The sequence below is a fragment of the Ogataea parapolymorpha genome, chromosome V (genome assembly GCF_000187245.1).
Source record: "Ogataea parapolymorpha DL-1 chromosome V, whole genome shotgun sequence".
NCBI lineage: Eukaryota > Fungi > Ascomycota > Pichiomycetes > Pichiales > Pichiaceae > Ogataea > Ogataea parapolymorpha.
In genome coordinates this window covers 350,797-369,929 of record NC_027862.1, presented here as the reverse complement: position 1 = coordinate 369,929, position 19,133 = coordinate 350,797, and the positions used below count along the sequence as shown (strand labels likewise).

General features: G+C 45.1%; 10 protein-coding genes across 10 annotated transcripts; 8 read left to right on the top strand and 2 right to left on the bottom strand.

Moving 5' to 3' along the window:
• Positions 1-398: 398 nt before the first annotated feature.
• HPODL_03986 (NAD-dependent malic enzyme, mitochondrial) lies at positions 399-2,288 on the top strand (the record flags this gene model as incomplete). The annotated part of the gene is made up of 1 exon (XM_014078766.1): positions 399-2,288. One exon carries the CDS (start codon positions 399-401, stop codon positions 2,286-2,288), a length of 1,890 nt encoding a protein of 629 aa, XP_013934241.1.
• A 294-nt stretch (positions 2,289-2,582) lies between these two features.
• HPODL_03985 (putative GTP cyclohydrolase URC1) lies at positions 2,583-3,959 on the top strand (the record flags this gene model as incomplete). Its single annotated transcript, XM_014078765.1, has 1 exon — positions 2,583-3,959. The coding sequence occupies one exon, from the start codon at positions 2,583-2,585 to the stop codon at positions 3,957-3,959; it is 1,377 nt and encodes a 458-aa protein (XP_013934240.1).
• A 400-nt stretch (positions 3,960-4,359) lies between these two features.
• HPODL_03984 (Protein transport protein SEC7) lies at positions 4,360-9,702 on the top strand (the record flags this gene model as incomplete). Its single annotated transcript, XM_014078764.1, has 1 exon — positions 4,360-9,702. The coding sequence occupies one exon, from the start codon at positions 4,360-4,362 to the stop codon at positions 9,700-9,702; it is 5,343 nt and encodes a 1,780-aa protein (XP_013934239.1).
• Positions 9,703-9,917: 215 nt separating this feature from the next.
• HPODL_03983 (uncharacterized protein) lies at positions 9,918-10,869 on the top strand (the record flags this gene model as incomplete). The annotated part of the gene is made up of 2 exons (XM_014078763.1): positions 9,918-9,932; positions 10,108-10,869. The coding sequence occupies 2 exons, from the start codon at positions 9,918-9,920 to the stop codon at positions 10,867-10,869; spliced, it is 777 nt and encodes a 258-aa protein (XP_013934238.1).
• A 372-nt stretch (positions 10,870-11,241) lies between these two features.
• Positions 11,242-12,846, top strand: HPODL_03982 (Protein STB3; the record flags this gene model as incomplete). The annotated part of the gene is made up of 1 exon (XM_014078762.1): positions 11,242-12,846. The coding sequence occupies one exon, from the start codon at positions 11,242-11,244 to the stop codon at positions 12,844-12,846; it is 1,605 nt and encodes a 534-aa protein (XP_013934237.1).
• Positions 12,847-12,980: 134 nt separating this feature from the next.
• On the top strand, positions 12,981-13,427 carry HPODL_03981 (uncharacterized protein; the record flags this gene model as incomplete). Its single annotated transcript, XM_014078761.1, has 1 exon — positions 12,981-13,427. The coding sequence occupies one exon, from the start codon at positions 12,981-12,983 to the stop codon at positions 13,425-13,427; it is 447 nt and encodes a 148-aa protein (XP_013934236.1).
• An 89-nt stretch (positions 13,428-13,516) lies between these two features.
• On the top strand, positions 13,517-14,392 carry HPODL_03980 (mitochondrial 37S ribosomal protein MRPS9; the record flags this gene model as incomplete). Its single annotated transcript, XM_014078760.1, has 1 exon — positions 13,517-14,392. The coding sequence occupies one exon, from the start codon at positions 13,517-13,519 to the stop codon at positions 14,390-14,392; it is 876 nt and encodes a 291-aa protein (XP_013934235.1).
• A 25-nt stretch (positions 14,393-14,417) lies between these two features.
• Positions 14,418-14,810, bottom strand: HPODL_05243 (uncharacterized protein; the record flags this gene model as incomplete). Its single annotated transcript, XM_014078759.1, has 3 exons — positions 14,418-14,593; positions 14,625-14,682; positions 14,745-14,810. The coding sequence occupies 3 exons, from the start codon at positions 14,808-14,810 to the stop codon at positions 14,418-14,420; spliced, it is 300 nt and encodes a 99-aa protein (XP_013934234.1).
• A 184-nt stretch (positions 14,811-14,994) lies between these two features.
• Positions 14,995-16,293, top strand: HPODL_03979 (Molecular chaperone (DnaJ superfamily); the record flags this gene model as incomplete). Its single annotated transcript, XM_014078758.1, has 1 exon — positions 14,995-16,293. The coding sequence occupies one exon, from the start codon at positions 14,995-14,997 to the stop codon at positions 16,291-16,293; it is 1,299 nt and encodes a 432-aa protein (XP_013934233.1).
• Positions 16,294-16,434: 141 nt separating this feature from the next.
• HPODL_03978 (putative ATPase of the AAA family) lies at positions 16,435-18,582 on the bottom strand (the record flags this gene model as incomplete). Its single annotated transcript, XM_014078757.1, has 1 exon — positions 16,435-18,582. The coding sequence occupies one exon, from the start codon at positions 18,580-18,582 to the stop codon at positions 16,435-16,437; it is 2,148 nt and encodes a 715-aa protein (XP_013934232.1).
• Positions 18,583-19,133: the final 551 nt, after the last annotated feature.

The window sequence follows — 19,133 nt, the reverse complement described above, 5'->3', positions numbered from 1 at the left end:
CCGCGCTGCATAACTTTGCACAGCCCGTGGTTTTAGTAGGAAGCGCGTTTGCGGCGTGCACCAGGTTCCAATGATGCTGATTTTGAAATCTCAGACAGTAGCATAACCAGTGTATGCCATCCGGCTGTGGTTGTACGCGATGGGAGCTGAAAATCGGTAAATAGCTTCTGTTTCGTTGATTTTGCGGAGTTTTACAATTACGGACTTTTCACCGTGTTTTTACGGAAGCAATGCAGGTTTTACTCTCTGCGGCTTCTTGTTTTTGGCGATTATTTTTTTTTATTTAGCTGTATGAAGCCATAGATGGAGAATATTTGCCCCTCCTAGGTAGACTATTTAATTAAAGCAATATCTGCTATTCGAGGTATTTTATAGATTTATTTCCAGATTGCCCACAAATGTCCGTTTGTATCGCTCGAAAGTGGAAACCAAGTGGTTTTGTGAGATACCAATCAATCATCAGTGATTCTGTCACGTCGCATGTTCATTCACATACAATCAAGACCCCGGTTGGCGAACAAGCTAAACTGAGAGCCCCAAGATACACCAGATTGTCTGTTGATGGACCAATTGAATGTTCTTTGCATGGGTTCCAATTGCTCAATTCACCTCTTTTCAACAAGGGTTCTGCTTTTACTGTTGAAGAAAGAGAGGCTTTTGGGCTTACCGGACTTTTACCGCCAGTAGTGAACACTCTAGATGAGCAAGTGGAGAGAGCGTATGACCAGCTTCATTTCCTTAAGACCCCGCTGGCAAAAAACGATTTCTGTACCTCCATGAGACAGCAAAATAAGGTGTTATTTTACGAGTTGGTGAGAAGACACATCAGAGAGCTGTTGCCGATTGTGTATACTCCGACCGAAGGAGATGCCATCGCAGCCTACTCGAATAGATTTAGAAAGCCAGAAGGATGTTTCCTGGATATCACGGATCCCGACTCCGTGGACGAGAGACTAGCCGCGTTCGGCGAGGCTAAAGATATAGACTACATTGTTGTTTCTGATGGAGAAGGAATCTTGGGCATTGGAGACCAGGGTGTTGGAGGTGTGCGTATCACCATTGCCAAGGCAGCTCTTATGACTCTGTGTGCCGGTGTTCATCCAGGAAGAGTGATGAGCGTTGTTCTGGACGTTGGTACCGACAACGAGAGACTTTTAAATGATGATCTTTACATGGGAAACAGATTCAAGAGAGTTAGAGGAGAGGAATACGACAAGTTCGTGGACAAATTCATTCAGGCCGTCAAAAAGAGATTCCCAAGTGCCGTTTTGCATTTCGAAGATTTCGGAGTCACCACTGCTAGACCAATTTTAGAAAGATACAGAAAAGAATTGCCATGTTTCAACGATGACATCCAAGGAACTGGTGCTGTTGTCATGGCTTCTATGACTGCAGCTCTTAAGGTTAGCCAGAGAAACTTGCTGGATTCGCAAATCATCATCTACGGTGCCGGATCGGCAGGTCTGGGTGTCGCCGACCAGATTGTGAACCACATGGTCATTCACGGAAGCACTCCCGAGGACGCAAGGGCAAGAATTCACTGCATGGACAAGAGAGGCCTTATTCTTGACTCTATGCACAAGACTTCGACGCCTGCTCAACAGAAATACGCGGACCCAGCCGACGAGTGGGAAGGTGTCAATACCAGATCTCTCGTGGAGGTGGTAAGAAAAATCAAGCCTACCGTTCTGGTTGGCTGCTCGACACAGGCATCAGCATTCAACGAGGAAGTCATCAAGGAGATGTACAAACACAACCCTAGACCAATCATTTTCCCGCTTTCTAACCCAACAAGACTCCACGAGTGTACGCCAGAAGACGCTTTAAAATGGACAGACTACAACGCTATGGTGGCCACAGGCTCCCCGTTCCCTCCGGTTCACGGTTACGTGATTTCGGAAAACAACAATTGTTTCACGTTCCCTGGTATCGGTCTGGGTGCAGTGCTCTCGAGAGCAACCACTATCTCTGACTCCATGATATCTGCAGCAGTCGACCAATTGGCCGACGGTTCTCCGGCCAAACACAACGCCAAGGCTGGACTTCTGGCTCCTCTCGAGGTTATTGACGAGACCTCCGCCAAGGTTGCAACTGCTGTGATTTTGCGCGCTTTGGAGGAGGGAGTTGCCCGGGTCGAGGACGAAGAGTCCCCAGATGGAGGCAAGGTCACTGTTCCTAGAGACTTTGAAGAATGTCTGGCCTGGGTCAAGTCGCAAATGTGGAAACCCGTCTACAGACCGATGATCAAGGTCGAGCACGTTGATTCTATCCACACCCACCAGTACTAAAAGCTGCGATCGCGAAAATGTCGATTTTATAAAAAGCTCTTATCGTAATAAATCAACTAATATTCTTCTCCGACGGCTTCCGTTGCACAGCCAATTTTGTGTAGCCGGCCACCGTCGGTTTTAGTAGCACAGCCGTCAATTGGGGCCACCTCGGGTTGAGCAGGATGTGTGCAGAAACAATTCCATCCATCAGTGATAAGATAAGGTATTGGACTATAAAAGGCCCTAGTATCCAACCCTAGAGCACAAACTGTTCAATTAAAAGTTTATATTAAATAGACGCCCGTTCATATCATGGCCCCAGCCTCTATAATTGCGAAGCACAGTTGTTTGTGCCAACCATCCACCGTGCACACACACCACTCCAGCGCTTTCAAAGACGACGAAAAGCCAATCAGCCATTGTTTGGAGCATATCTATGGCGACCAAATAAGACTGGCTACCGTCTCTGGCGACGCCGATGTCCATCCAATCAAGCTTGACTGGTACAACCAAGATTGGAAACAAAGAGGTCCTATTGTTTGTTCCCGCCGTGGTGATGGTGTTACCAAGCACAACGCCATTGGCGCCCACTCTGGTCCTTACTCCGTGTACCATGCCCTGAGCATTGTTTCTGGACAGCTGGACCCTAAACACGTTCCCGATTATACCAATGCACAGCCTCCCGTTGACTTTGCTCCTCAGCCACAATGGTACAATAGCGAGAAAATTGTCTCGCTTGATCCGCTTGGCCATTTGGCCCCTTGGCTCTATGGAGACGTGGCGGAGGCCGAAAACGTTGAGGTGAGACCATCCATGTCTATCACCAAGGCCATTTTGTCTCTTCCCGAAATTCAGGAGGAAGTCAAGAAGGGCAACCTAAAGCCTGACGGCAAGATTGTGCTGAATGAGAAGGGCGAGATGGCTGTGACGAAAATAGCTGTTGACCCTGTCTGGTACTTGCCCGGCGTGGCCAAAAGGTTGGGCGTCACAGAGAACGAGCTCCGCCGTGCGCTCTTTGAAGACACCAATGGCATGTACCCTGAGTTGATCACAAGACCTGATATCAAGACGTTTTTGCCCCCAATCGGTGGAACCACCGTGTACATATTTGGAAACCCCGAGGACATTCCTAATCCTGAGAAGAAGCTGGCCCTGAGAGTCCACGACGAGTGTTCTGGTTCAGATGTCTTTCTTTCGGACATCTGCTCGTGCAGATGCTACTTAATCTTTGGGCTCAGAGAAGCTGCCAAGGAGGCACAAAAGGGCGGAAACGGAGTGGTTGCATATTTCCGCAAAGAAGGCAGATCGCTGGGAGAAGTCACGAAATATCTCGTTTACAACGCTAGAAAGCGTGCAGGCGATAGCGCCGATGCCTACTTCCAAAGAACAGAATGCATAGCAGGCGTGAAGGATGCACGATTCCAGGAACTGATGCCAGATATTCTGCACTGGCTCGGTATCACCAGAATTGACCGCATGCTCTCAATGAGTAACATGAAGCACGATGCAATTGTTGGTCAGGGAATTGAAATCGTGGAAAGAGTGGAGATCCCTGACGAGATGCTCCCTGCCGACTCCCGTGTCGAGATCGACGCCAAAATTGCCTCCGGATACTTCACTAATGGCCATGTGTACACACAGGAGGAACTGAAAAACATCCGTGGACGCACGTGGGATGACCTCAGCTAAGTAGACCGGTATAAAGAAAATTAAGAACTCGCAATGCTCTGCTATACATGCTATGCAGCTCCAAATGTAATTATCAATCTAAATACGAGATTTCTACTGGGTCCGGTTCGGAGCCCTGTTCAAATTATTTTTCAGGAGTAGGGGCGCATACAAAGCCAAGTACAAAATCACAGAGGAATAACGACCTGTTGACCCGTTTACAATTTTAGCTTCGGAGATAACAAGAACTTCCTTATTTGTTCTACAGCGATTTTCTGAGTGACTTTGTTTGCCCCAACTCAGACCATTGAGGCTTTATAACGCGTTATCCTTTATCTTCCTACTGTGTGTTGTCAGCAAAGAGGAAGTGAAAGTTACACAAACTAAGTCCGCCACCAGTCCATAATATAATTCCAAGTGCATGAGCGAAGCTGCGAAAGACGACACTGCTACTCCTGCGCCGACCAATCAGGAATTATCTTCCGCGGAGGAAGCGAATGATATACCAACTCAAGACGATTCTGCAAATGAGGCCCCTGTTCCGACGGATAACACGAACGGCACAGTGAGCCAGCCTTCTATCAAGGTGACAGCGCATGATCCCGAAACGAATGGAACGACCACATCGACTCCCACAAGTCCGGCACGCAGCCGTGCTCTTAGCTCAGCTTCTGGTGCGAACCAATCGGCAACCGTCTCTTTCATCAAATCGTCGTTCGAAAAGTTGGCCCAGATTAAAGAAATTACCAAAAAGCACAAGCCATTGGTAGACCTTCTCAACAAGCAAATCGCAGTTCTCAATACCGGCGAATTGCCTAGTGAACAAGATCTCTTTGAGGTGCTGAAAAATGCATGCGAAGTCTCCAGTGCTGAAGCTAAAATAGTCTCTCTTGACTGTCTCAGCAAGATTTTCACTTTCAGCGTGTTCCACGAGCCATTGACTATAAGTTACAAGAAAACGAAACCTGACATACACACTGATGCTGATATGGAAACTAATACAGAAACTGAGGTTGGCCGTGTCCATGCAATTCCTCTCATTGAGGCGGTGGTCCAAGTGATAAGCTCGTGTTTTGAAGGAGAGGGCACGGATGAGAGGGTCGAGCTTCAGGTGATACGCGTGTTGACAGGTGCAATTCTCAATGATACGTTGCCGCTCCACGGAAGAGCCTTATTGCAGGCTGTGAGACAAGTGTACAATATTTTCCTGCTCTCATTGTCTCCTGTAAATCAAGGCATTGCCCAGGCAACTCTCACCCAGGTCGTGAATGTCGTTTTCGAGAAAGTTTCGTCCACAAGAAAGAAAGGACGCTCTGATGTCGATGTCAGCGATCAGGCGGAGGATATTGCATCCACTTCGACGCCCACCGCTTCCGGAACGCCGACCGCGGCGCAGACCAAGATGACGCTGCGCGAAATGGAACAGAACGTTCAAAACGACGACGTCCAGATAAGCTCTGACGAGTTTGCTGGCAACGAAGAAGAGCTGGTAGTCAGGGACGCTTTCTTGATTTTGAGATCAATGTGCAACTTATCAGTCAAGGTGATGGAAAATGAGTCTATTGATATGCGCTCCCATGCGATCAGATCAAAGCTGTTATCACTGCATATCATACACTGGATACTCAAAAATCACATCGAAAGCTTCCTGGATAAAGACTGTACGATAATCAACAGGGCCACAAATGAAAAAACACGTTTGGTTGATGCCATCAGAAAGTATCTTTGTCTAGTGCTAGCTAGAAATGCCGCTTCCCAATTAGCTCCGGTTTACGAGGTGTGCCTCGAGATATTTTGGATCATGGTGGATAAAATGAGAGATCAATTTAAGTCGGAAATTCCCGTGTTTCTTGACGAGATCTATTTCCCTGTTAGCGAAATGAAGACATCCACGGCGCACCAAAAGAGATATCTCCTTTCGATTATTCACCGCATCTGCAAAGCCCCTAAGATTCTAATCGAGCTCTACCTGAACTATGACTGTGACACTTCCATGCCGAACTTGTGCGAGGCTATTATGGATTATTTGGCAAGATTCGCGCTGATGCGAGTGGACGCGACACCAACCCAGAAAGTCAGTTACAGAGAGAGTTTGACTAGAAATCTGGCCACATACAATTTGTCTGATGTCCCGCAACTGAATGTTTCAAAAATGAGTGGACACCCACCAAATCCCGATGCCTCTCTCAACTTTCCGATCGAGTACGCTTTGAAAATGACCTCAATTGATTGCATTCTCGCGTTCTTGAAGTCACTCAATTCTTGGAGTGGAAAACCTTTGATTACCACAATCGCTGCAGAAGGAGACCATGCACCATATTCTCACCGGGACCGAGCCCTTACGAGTAGTTCTATGCAATCGCAAGCTTCAGTCCAGGACTCTACTAATGGATCAGTCAGTGATACTATCACCTCTGCCAACGAAGAGACATCTGTTTCTCAGTTTGATAGCATCAAGCAGAGAAAGAACGTGTTTCTGGACAGTATACGATTGTTCAATTACAATCCGAAGAAGGGACTGAAAAGTCTGCTAGATAACGGATTTATTTCTTCAGATTCTCCTCGGGATATTGCAAGATTTCTGCTGGAGACTGACATGCTGGATAAAGCAGCATTGGGAGAATTCCTGGGAGATGGGGATGAGAAGAATGTGACAATCATGCATGAATTTGTTGACCTGATGGAGTTTAAAGACAAAAAGTTCCTTGACGCTCTGAGATATTTCTTGCAGCATTTCAGATTGCCTGGTGAATCGCAGAAAATTGATCGCTTCATGCTGAAATTCGCTGAGAAATACGTGAATGATAATCCGTCCACATTCGCAAATGCCGACACAGTGTATGTTCTATCTTACTCTGTTATCATGCTCAACACAGATCAGCACTCGCCACAGGTGAAAAAACGAATGACTTTGGAAGATTTCATCAACAACAATAGAGGCATCGATGATGGCAAAGACCTTGATCATTCGGTGCTCGAGCAAATTTATACAGACATTCAAAACGATGAGATTATGCTAAAAAGCGAGCAGCATGCCGCGCTCATATCCAGTGACTTGCATCCAATGCAACCATCGTTCTTTGGTGGCAGAGATTTGGCTAAAGAGGCGTATGCCAAAGCGTCCAAAGAGATGTCCTCGAAGACAGAGGAGGCGGTGAAAAGTATCAGAAACACCTACAAGAAAAATTCCAAAGTTGTGTTCTATACTGCTAACGTCGGCAACAATGCCGACCACGTGAGGTCTATGTTTGACAACCTTTGGATGTCCATTTTGGCTGGCCTTACGCCGCCTTTCAAGGAATATGATGACGATGAAACTTCGAGAATTCTGCTCGAAGGAATTAAGGTGTCTATTCACATTTCTTGCATGTTTGATTTGGACTATGCAAGAACCTCCTTCATTAGAGCACTGGTGCAATTCTGTAATTTGAACAATCCTGAAGAACTCAAGAACAAGAACATTGATGCCGTTTATGCCTTATTGGAGGTTGCCGTGGATGAAAACTCCAAGCTTGGTTCATCTTGGAAAAGTATTCTAACTTCAATTTCCCAGATCGAACGGTTGAAATTGTTGTCCCAAGGAGTCGATTCTGAAAGCATTCCAGATTTGCTCAATGCTAGACTAGCAAGCAGGCATTCCACTGAGAGTTACAGATCGCATAATTCCAATCAACTATCCTTCTTCTCCTTCGGGAAAAAACAAACCATTGCGGAACAAACTTCCCAACACCATTTCAGTCAGAAACTAAACTCAGAAATGGTTGTTCGTATCAGTTCGACAGACCTGGATGTCGCCATCGATAAGGTTTTCTCCAAGAGTTCTGAAATCGAGGGAAACGGTATTTTCGATTTCATTGCAGCACTTAGTGAAGTGGCACATGAAGAAATTGAGTCGTCAGGACAGAGCCAGAACCCACGGATTTTCTCGCTACAAAAAATGGTTGATGTCTGCTACTATAATATGGGTAGAATCAGAGTTCAGTGGTCTGCGCTTTGGGCGGTCATGAACGAGAAGTTCAATGAGTTCGGCTGTCATCAGAATACCTCGATCGCTTTCTTTGCACTGGACTCTCTCCGGCAGCTATCTGAGAGATTCTTTGCCATTGAGGAGCTGTCTCATTTCAAGTTCCAGAAAGAATTCCTCAAACCTTTCAATTACATCGTGCTCCACAGTCCACATTTGCAGGTCCGTGAAATGGTTTTGGATTGTGTGCAATATATGGTCCATAAAAAAGCTGATCTCATTAAATCTGGTTGGCAAACGTTACTAGAGATTCTCACAAACGCAGCTAAAGACAATAATGAGAAGTTTGTTGCAAAGGGACTCTCATACACAAGCATGATCATGAAATCACACTTCGACCAAATATTGAGCCTTGATGCTTTCTCATCCTTGGTCGTTTGTCTTACTGAATATGCAAAGAACGAACAATTCCAAAAATCTAGCTTACAGTCTCTCAATTCAATGAAGAAATTGACCAAGACGATTCCGAAGACGTTGGAGGAACACGGGGATATATATTCTGCCGAAGATCTTTGGTTCCCTCTCTTGTTCGGCTTCCACGATGTTGTGATGAATGGAGAGGATCTTGAAGTCAGGTCCAAAGCGCTAAGTTTTACTTTTGATGCCTTGGTCGAAAATGGTGGCCAGTTTGAAGGAAAGTTTTGGGACAAGATTTGCGAAGAGCTACTATTCCCAATTTTCGGTGTTTTGGGAGATCGCTGGGAGCTCACTACTCAAGATGATCTTTCTGTCTGGCTTTCTACGACTTTGATTCAGGCCTTGAGAAACATGATTGCTCTTTTCGGCTATTATTTCGATACTCTAAGTGGAAAGATGGAGGGATACTTGAAGCTTCTTGTTTCGTGCATTTGTCAACAGAATGAAACTATCTCCAAAATAGGTATCTCATGTCTGAAGGAGCTTATTCTTGACAATATGGCTAAATTCAATGACAACCATTGGGAGCTGCTGAATAACTCGTTTGCTGAACTATTTGATTTGACCACGGCCAAAGAGTTATTCAAAGCCGATCCTTTGAGACAGTCGAATGGAGAGAGGCAGGAAACATTGGACGGGGATGAGTCTGAGTTGCAGGGAAGTCCAGCGAGCGAGTCAGATCTGGAACTCCCTGTTCCCCTAAACCAATCGAGAGAGAAATCAGCAATTGTAATCAAATGTGTTCTTCAACTCCATGTTATACAAATTCTTTCGGAACTGTTTGACATTGACGAATTTTATCAAACGATTCCTGTTGCTAGCCTCTTGAAGTTGTCAGACTTGTTGGAGCATAGCTACAAATTTGCAAGAGAATTTAACGAAGATTACAATTTGAGAGTCCGTCTGTGGAATGCAGGTGTCATCGACAAGCTTCCGAACCTTCTAAAGCAGGAAACTTCCTCGGCCGGTGTTTACATTAGCATACTCTTCCGTCTCTACTGTGATTCTGGTCGCGTCAATAAGGAAGCTAGAGAAAAGATTGTTGGAATCCTGATTCCGATGGGTGTCACAATCCTCGAAAGATATGTGAGCTTGAACGAGACAGATCAGTCAAGAAACATTCAAAGCTGGAGACCCGTTGTGGTGGAGATACTACAAGCATACAGTGAGCTGGATCATGAAGACTTTTTACGATGCTGCCCGGTTGCGTACGACCTCGTTTTGCAGCTTTTCGATAAGAATTTGATGGCAGACCTGAGAGCTGCTATCAAGGACTTTTTGACAAGAGTTGGTGACGCTTACGTTTTGGAGAAGAAAGAGTAGAATCCTTTTATAGCATTTGTTTTTAGACTGCACAAATTAAAATATCCGGTGCTTTAAAGTTAGCAATTTTTCAGAAAAGACACGACAAATAAGAACATTGGCAGTTCGACGACAAAAATTTTTCAAATAGTGCTCGAAAAGTTACACACTTTTGGAACTTCTAACAGTACAAAGCTTTGAGGTTGAGCGCAATTTCGCATCACTAAGCTTGCAGGATGTCCAACAACAAGGTAAGTTGAATAACAGCAAAAGGATTTGCGTGTATTCTGAATCTACCGAGATGAGAATGTCCACTCGTGTGAGTAAAGGAAGCAAGGAGTATGCTGGTCTTACTACGGCATGAAGCATCACAATCAATTGATATAGAGCACCCAAGTCCAGCAAAATTATTCACTAATGCGCTAGAACCTTTACGCCCTTTTGGGTAACGATGTGTCCGACGATGAGGGTGAAGTCCTTCCACCAAAGGAAATCGTCAAGAAGACCACTTCCTCCAAGAAGGTTGACGCTCCTCCTCCATCGGCTGACAAGTCCAAGGCTAAGAAGAACAAGAAGCCATCTGTCACTGGTAACGAGGCCGGTTTGAAGTTCAAGAACAAGAATCCTGACGTTGAGCCACCAAAGTCCACTGAGCGTCGTACTGCCAAGAGTAAGAACTACGACAGACATTCCAAGAGCGGAAAGACCGAGACTGCTAAGTCTCAAAAGACCAAGCTTGGAGATGAAGTCGAGGCTCAGATTGAGGCCGAGGCGGATGCTGCTGAGGAATTGGCTGCTGAGGAGGAAGAGGAGGCTGAGAAGCCAGTTTACAAAACTCTTGATGACTACTTCAGCGAGTTGCAATTGCAACAGGAGGGTCTTGCTGCTCAGCCGAAGAGAGCTCCTAACGCCGGTGCTGAGGACAAGTGGTCCAACGCTGAATTGCTTGTTAAGGAAAGAGAGGTCTTTATTCCACCAACTTCTGTCAAGCAAACCAAGCAAAAGGCCAAGAAGGCTAAGCAGTACGTGGATGTCGACGTTATTGTTGCTGATGAGGTTCGTGTGCCAAGAGAGAGACCAGCTAGATCCAACAATACCAGAGGTAGAGGAAGAGCTCCAAGAGGTAAGGCACCTAAATCTGCTGCTCCAAAGATCGAACTTAACGACAAGAACTTCCCAGCTCTATGATTTTGGTGGATAAGTATGGTATTTGTACCGACAAATAATATATCCATAAATTGGGAATTATTATTATCTGTATTCCGTCCCAAGCACAGGATTTTTCATTTTTCAACTATCCGACTCACAAATTATTTTTGTTCTCTATGTTACCGTGCTAGACTTCTAGAAACTTTGTTGAATAAATTATTTGCCAAACATTATAAGTCATACATATAACGAGCAATTAACAGCCAATTTTGCTTCAAGACTGTCAGACTCAGCGTTGATATCACCATTGTAGCTGAAGATTGCGTTTCCGCCCATTTGACCAGACTGATAAACGCGTGCTATAATTACACATCGGTGTCAGCGCTCGTTGTTAAAATTAAATTATTACCCATGCTTCAATCATTGGTCAACATTGCCGACCAATCGGGTGCAGTGAAGAGGGAGCTCACTTCCCCGCTGAACTCGGCCCTTGCCTCAGCCACATCTTCCACTTCAAACATTACCCCGGACGCTGATAATGAGAGTGGCAATCGGTACACCTCGCCTCCAAAAGACGATTTTAGAGCGAGTCCATCCCAGGCATCTTCCATTTTCAATGTCAATGCCCATGATGGTTCTCCATCTCTTCCGGACAAAGAGGAGCACCAATCGGTATCTTTTGTGACTCATATCAATGGCAAGCACAAGAAGAAGAGCTGGAAGAAAAGTGTGGCCGAGGAGCATAAATCTCTCATTTCTACGTCGTCACCTGAAGGGATTGCGGCTGCCTCCCAGATCACGCCGAACAGAATTGCCAATATCCTGCTCAGCGAAGGACCGTTGCCAATTAGGCATTTGACTGCACATTTGGTTTCTCAGATCCCAGCTTTTGGACATCTCTCGCTGTCCAAACAAAGACGTTTGATTATGGCTGCTTTGGAGATGGGGGACTTGCAAACTGGCTGCGTGTTCGAGAAAATCGGATGGGGCCAATGGGAGGCAAGGAAAGCTTCTGACGAACAAATTAACCAGCGAAATACACAAGCATCGACCGGCAACAGAGACAGGTCTCCTGAAAGTCCTCCTGATAATCACGGCTCTACTAGGGCCAGGCGGAAAGAAAAAAGAGGAAGTAATTCCGCTTTAAGCGTCTCGCCAAAAGCAAGAGGCCTTGGAGCTAACTATAGACGAGAGTCAATCACAAACTCAGCGACAGATTTACACAGCACCAAAGTTCCTATATCGCCAAATCTCAGACCTCTACAGAGTTTGCGAAATTCATTCAAAGAACGAAAATACTCTTTGGACGAGGCTATCGAGTCCTCTTCCTCTGACGATGATGACGATGACGAACTAAATTTGGCTCACTCGCAAGAAGATGATGATGACGGTATGTTTACGTTTGAAGGAGACAACGGTGCTCAAAAAGCAAAACACATTCTCCGCACGTCTTCATTGTCGTCCACGAACAGACATCCGTCATTTGCGGGCATTGCCAAGCCGAGAAAACCGCGCTCCTCATTCACGAGTCAGTCGATCGAGGCTGTATTTGATGAGAATAGTAATCTCGATTCCGCGTCCATGCCAGATGGATTGATTTCCAAAAGACGTCCTAGAGTCTCGTTTTCGAATTCGTCCAGTGTCACACGACAATCCTTTTTACGAACAAACATATCCCCTTCAAACGGTCCAGTCATGTTGCATGATCAAAACAGCAGCGTAACGCTCAACACTGTGTCATCTATGGAGAATCTTCATGATCAAGATCGTAATGACCTGGAAAACTACACGGATGAGGAAGACTGGGAGGCGATGGGACCTGCCACACTGAGGAAAAATAACATGTCTGCTGTGACCGTGCCCGCTTCCAACGTCGCAGTGGAACACAACTCACCGAGACCAGTATCTGTGAAAATGGTCAAACCAGATATATCAAGTCCATTGAGGCCAGCGCTAGCGACGCAGAGTGATGAGGAGATAGCTGCGATAGCCCTTATGGATTTGAAATCTGTTTGAATGAGACGCGGCTGTGTGTTTTTGGGTGTAAACGGTGCTGATTTATCATTGCTTTGTATATTATATAGGTTGAATTTTAAGTGATCAAATTAACGCGACGCGACAAAATAATTTGTGATATTATTGTTAAACATATGAGAGTTCTAACCTCGGAAGAAAAGGAGATAGCAACAGTAAGTATAGGGAGGAAAAGCGATCTGACAAATCAGCACCTAAAGGCCAGCATCTGGTACAGTGTATCGAAGATGGTTGAGGAGGAAACGAAAAAGCTCTCTGAAGACTCGGGAACTGATATAACTGCTACGCCGAGATTCACAGCTGCTCTGGTTGAACTGGTTTATCGCCAATTAACCGACGTTGGGGAGGATTTGGAACTGTTTGCCAAGCACGCAAAAAGAAAGACAATCATACCCGAGGATCTTCTCATGGTGAGTCGTAAGAATAATGCGCTACGCGACATACTGAAAGAGTATCTGGAATCTTTGAACGCAGATGGAAATCACGCTACAGTCGCTGCTGACACAAGAAGACAGCCCATTTCTGATAGCGATGACCCCTTTAGCGATTTGAGTCAATCCTAATCTATGGGGTCGATCGGCGCGCGTATATAATTTTGGTCGATTCACGTCGATTGAATAGGTAAATTTTTTTCATCGTTGATTGTATCGGCATGTTCGCAGGACAAGTTTGGAAAGCCCGGGCAGGTCTCACTCTCCGTGTTTTTGCACGTCATTTGACGGATGGCAAACCTCGGACAATTGAGCCTGTTTTCCAGTACGGTTCTGATAGTTTTGTTGAGCGAGATATGCAATTAGAGAAATTGAGACTCATTCCTCCGAGTCCAACGGTGTTTGCGAGAAACCCATACCATGAGAATGTTATGGAATATTTGCTCGATATGATGAACAAATATGCTTCTCTCCCTTATAGCAAGAAAAACTCCGAGAAGTCGGTTTGGTTATCTTTTGAGGACTACAAGAGAAAGGGGAATACTGCCAAATGCAAACTGGCAGAGTACAATAAGCTAAAACAGACCCTCGTTAGATTAGACTCGATAGATCCACAACTTAGAAGTCCTGATCTCGAGGAGGTTCTCGACTTTTTCAAAGTCCCTAAGACAATGAGGGACGTGGAGAAGAAAATAAAGGAATTGGACAGTAAGGGAAGAGCTGTGGCTACTGGAGGAAGAAAAGATTCGAGCGCAAAAGTCTATGTTGTGGAAGGAGAGGGAACGATTTTGGTCAACGGCTTACCATTTGATGAAAAGTTCAAGAACCTGAAAGACAGAACTAGAATACTTTATCCATTACAAATTGTTGAGTCTGAGACCAAGTATAATATTTTTGCTCTCTCCAGAGGAGGCGGTAGCACAGGACAAGCAGACGCCGTGCGGTTGGCCATCGCCAGGGCTCTTGTGATTCACAACCCACTATTCGAGGACATTTTGCTCAAGGCAGGCTGCTTGTACAGAGATCCGAGATCGGTGGAGAGAAAGAAACCTGGTAAATTGAAGGCAAGAAAGTCTCCAACCTGGGTCAAACGTTGATCGCGTGTATATATTTAGCTCAATATCAGAGTTTGAAATTCGGTAATGATAATCCCAAGTTGCTGGTAACGCTTTTGAATTGTCTGATTGCTCCCGTAAGCAAAGACTTCCGAGTATCGTAATCCGTCACTTGGCTACTGGATCTGAATTCCTCCTTTAGGTAGGTTCTTAGTTCCATTTGTAAGGACTTATTTGGTATTTCTTATGTTAGTTTCCAAGGGTCATTACTTACTGTGAATTGTACGCAGCATGTCTCTATAAGTTCTGATAATTTGGTTCTGAAGAATGAACTAGTCATTAGTATGCTGGATTTAAAATCAGCCAAATTTAAAATTCTCAATTTTTAACTTACATCCTGTAGCCCTGGACTGTGGGACTTCAAAACTCGGCGGGAAGCCAGTTGACGTGCAAATGGCATGCAGTACGCTGTGATGGATAATTCGGTCTCCTCTTTTGGATAAAATCAATCTCCGGAGCACAGCCTTCTTTTAAAATCTCAGTGTTGATCTTATATTTAGTAATTTATAGTTTGCACAAGTACTGACACCACCCATAAGCTAGCAAATTTCTAGAAAAACGTGTACCTGATTTACGAAACTGAAATGGTGAAAGACACATTCTATTACGACCTTTTGGCGGTCGAGGTGGATGCTGATGAGGTAAAGATCAAGAAGGCATATAGAAAGATGGCCCTCAAATACCACCCGGATAAAAACCCAAATGACAAAGATGCCGAAAAGAAGTTCCAAGAGATTGCCGAAGCCTATCAAGTTCTGAGTGATCCGGAGAAGCGAAAGCTATACGATGAAATTGGCAAAGATGAATTAACGAAGACTGGAGGAGCCGCTGAGGACCTTGGTCCAAGGGAGCTATTCAGCATGATGTTCGGAGGTGAAGGATTTGAACCGTACATTGGAAAGCTAACACTTCTTACAGCTATGTTTGAGGAAATGGCAGCAGACCCTGAGGCGGAACCTGAGGATATAAAATTCTCGGAAAGCCAGGAGATTGGAGCTCACAATCCGAACGCTAGCCAAAGTCATCATTCGAAAAAGGACAAGTTCGATATGGAAAAGATGAAACAAAGACAAGAAGAGGAAGCCAAAAAAGTGGAAGAGCTCGCTAAGCAATTGATCGAGAAAATGCAACCTGTTATAGATGCTTCTAGTCATGGATATCTCAGCAACGAGTCGACGACCCAATTCCAAAGCAAAGTAGCAAAGGAAATTGAGGACTTGAAACACGAGTCCTTTGGTGTTGATATTTGCCATACCATTGGTAAAGTCTACCTTTTCAAAGGACAGTCTTTTCTGAAGTCTCAAAAAGCATTCCTTGGTAAGTTCCACAAAATGTCCTCCTCGCTGAAGCAGAGCCGCAACACCGTGAAGAATGTCTGGTCGATGGTTGCAACTGCTACAGAAGCACAATCTGCTGTGGAAGCTATGGAAAAACTGCAGGTGGATGAGTCAAGCGCAATGGACGAATACGAGAGAGCAAAGTTTGAGAGAGCTATGACAGGAAAGTTTATCTCCGTTGCCTGGGTGTCGTCTAAATTCGAAATGGAATCCACATTGAACCAAGTCTGCTCGAAAGTCCTTAATGATAAAACCGTGCCACTCGAGGTCAGAAAAATGAGAGCTGAATTACTTGTATTAATGGGTGCCCTGTTCAAGAACGCTAGACGAGACCCGGACGACGAGAGCGAAGTGCAGATGTTCGAAGAACTGATGAGGGAGAGTAAAGAGGTGAAGGCCAGAGATCTAAGAAGGGCAGCTTTGTCTTCAAGAGGATCACCTCCGACGTCAACTCCAAGCGCATCGATTAAAACGGCCCCTGAGGAGAAGGCTGGTGATTCGAAGCTGTCAAAGGATAAGAAAGGTCTATTTTCCAGATTCCGCTGACAGCTATGGCTAATACTATAACTGTAAGGAAAATTTACCCATAATTGTATACTCATGAAGATAGATTATGAATGAACGGCCGAGTATCTTTGATACATGCTATATAACACACAAAAAAGGAGCTTGTTTTCAAGTTAGTATTTAGACACCCGAGGATCCATACAGCTTAGCCCACTCTTCGAATTGTCTAAGGCCTTCTTTTGAGACACTTGGTCTGATGTAATTCAAAGAGTTAATGAAATCTTGAAGACAGACAGGCCTGATCTCGTTTTTTGATGTTAGAAGCAATTTGTCTCCTAGCTCTCTTAATGGTCCCATAGCTGCGTCCTTTGCCAAAGCTGTGATATCGGATCCTGAAAACGAATCCGTCAACTGTATTAGTTCCTCTAAGTTCTTGTCCGTTAATGTATGGTTTTGATGCGAAAGAAGCCTCTGTAGTTGGGCTTTCCGGGTATCATATTCTGGAAGCGGGATATATTGCCGTCTCACAAATCTTCTTCTTGCAGCTTCATCTATCGCCCATGGTAAGTTCGTGGCCGCTAGCACTAAAACTCTTTGTAGATCTTCTCCCTGGTCTCTTCCAGCTGCGGCCTTGGTCAAATCAGACCACTGAACCAAGAACTCGTTCTTGATCCTCCTTGAAGACTCGTTTTCGCCCTCATTATTTCTGCTTCCCAATAAGGAGTCTATCTCATCCACAAAGATTATTGAAGGAGCAAGTCTTTTGGCCAATTGGAACAACGCTCTAACCAGCTTTTCGGATTCACCAAGATATTTCGAAGTCAGTGAAGACGCAGATATCGAGAAAAATGTTGATTTTGATTCCGTTGCAACGGCACGCGCAAGCATAGTTTTTCCTGTTCCAGGAGGTCCAAACAACAGCATTCCTCGAGCAGGCTCTCTCAAGCCACTGAACAGGTCTGGCCTTAAAAATGGGTAAACCACTGTCTCCTTGAGAGAATTTTTGGCAGCATCGAGTCCCGCGATATCGTCCCAGTGGACTTCATCTCCGTGAACCACAATCTCGTTGAGAATTTGTCTAGCGGCAACAGGATCCACGCCTCTCATAGAGGCTATTAGTTTGTCTTCGTCGTCTTCAATTGAATTGTCACTGTCCAACGTTTCAGTATCTTTTGTAGAATTGTCAGCGAGCACCTTAGGAGCACTTGTCGTTGATCCTTTAGCGTGTGGTGAAGCTCTCCTGGAACCAGACTGAGGTCTTGAAACAGGTTTAGTAGGACCAGGAGAAAGGTTTGCTCTGCGGCTTTGGGGTTTGGCGAGTTGCACATTTGTCGATCGGGGTGGAGATCTGGCAATTCTTGCTGGCGATGCATGGCGGGCAGGTTGACGAACAGCACTGGGGGCTACCTTTTGAGGAAGTTTGACCTGCGATGAAATCTTCAGCGCCGCCCGTGCTCTCTCTGCTGATGACTTAGCATGATTCTTTTGTACTTGTTGTTTTGGTTGAGGCGTTGGTTTTTGACGAATATCCAGATGTGACAGGTTTTCACTGAGGTCAATTAGGTCTTCGTCGTTTTTACTTCTGGCGGCTTTCGATGCAAAAGCGTTTTGTTGTAATTGTCTGAGGGTTTCTTTGTGGTGGTATTCCTCATCATCAATGACACCATCAAAGTCTTGAAATAAGTCTTCCTGTGAGTTCGATGAGTACGTCTTGTTGGTAGATAAACTTTTGGATGGCGCCCAAATCAAGTTTGCAGCTTGCTTAGCCGTGGCTTGGGAAGAGATGGAGTTGCCCAAACTTCCGCTAGAGTTGTTATTAGCTATGTTCTGATTGGGACGGAGCGACTTAATCAATGGTTTGTTGACTGGTCTTTTGGAGTTCATCGTTACTGGATTTGAGGATCTCAAGGTAGGAACGTTCGCTCGCACAGAGTTGGATCTGGAACCAGGGGGAGACGCCTTTAGACCAGCAGAACTGGAGGAATGTTGAGGATTGGAATAGACTTTAGACGCCTGAATGGGAAGGGGGGGATTTAGTTTGTTCTCTAATCTATCCATATGGTCATCCGCCTGTGCCTGCAGAATGTGGATTTCATCCAAAATATAGGACTCCTCGTCCGTTAGCTCTACCCCTGCGATACTCTTCTCAAGCGCTTCCACCTTTTGAGCTGCCGCTTGATGAAGTGTTCTCCAGCCATTTAGGGCCTCGTTCGAACGGTTATTTTGCTCTAAACTTAAATTCGTAAGCGATGTATTGGCGATCTCATTGTAAATTTCCAGCAGCCTGGGCAGCGGCGGGCTTGGTTCTTTCTTCTTTCTCGAAAACATGGTATGGTAAAACTATCTTAGCAAATGGTGCACCAATTAAATTAGTCCCTCAGCTGAAACTGCACAGGGATTGGGCAGTATTTTTTTGTACTTGGCGAGCGCAAGACTGGTAAACAGAAACGAATAGGAATTTGAATTGGAGGTTAACAAAGCGGTGTTTAGCAGATCAAATATTACTGGTCATATCTTTCCAGCAATTAAACAAGTAGATCGTCTGTTTTTATGTTTTACTTTTACTGCAAATTTAAAAACTACGCCAATGAGGCTGAGGAGGGGATGCTCAGCCACATACGACAAATATAGGTGTTGTGCTGTATGCTTTTAATGTTGTGGCCATACGGGATCCATCGTTGTCTGAGTCAACGACAAATTCTTAGAAGCCACATTCTTCTGTCCATACATTTCAACAAGCTACTAACATCGTGATTACTGCTCATTCCAACATCTAGAAATCGTCCCTAACTTAATAGGCGACGATACCGGTCAGCTATGACACCGACCACGACAGTGGTTAAAACAGCAACCCCTTGGCGGAATAGCTCCCAATTCTG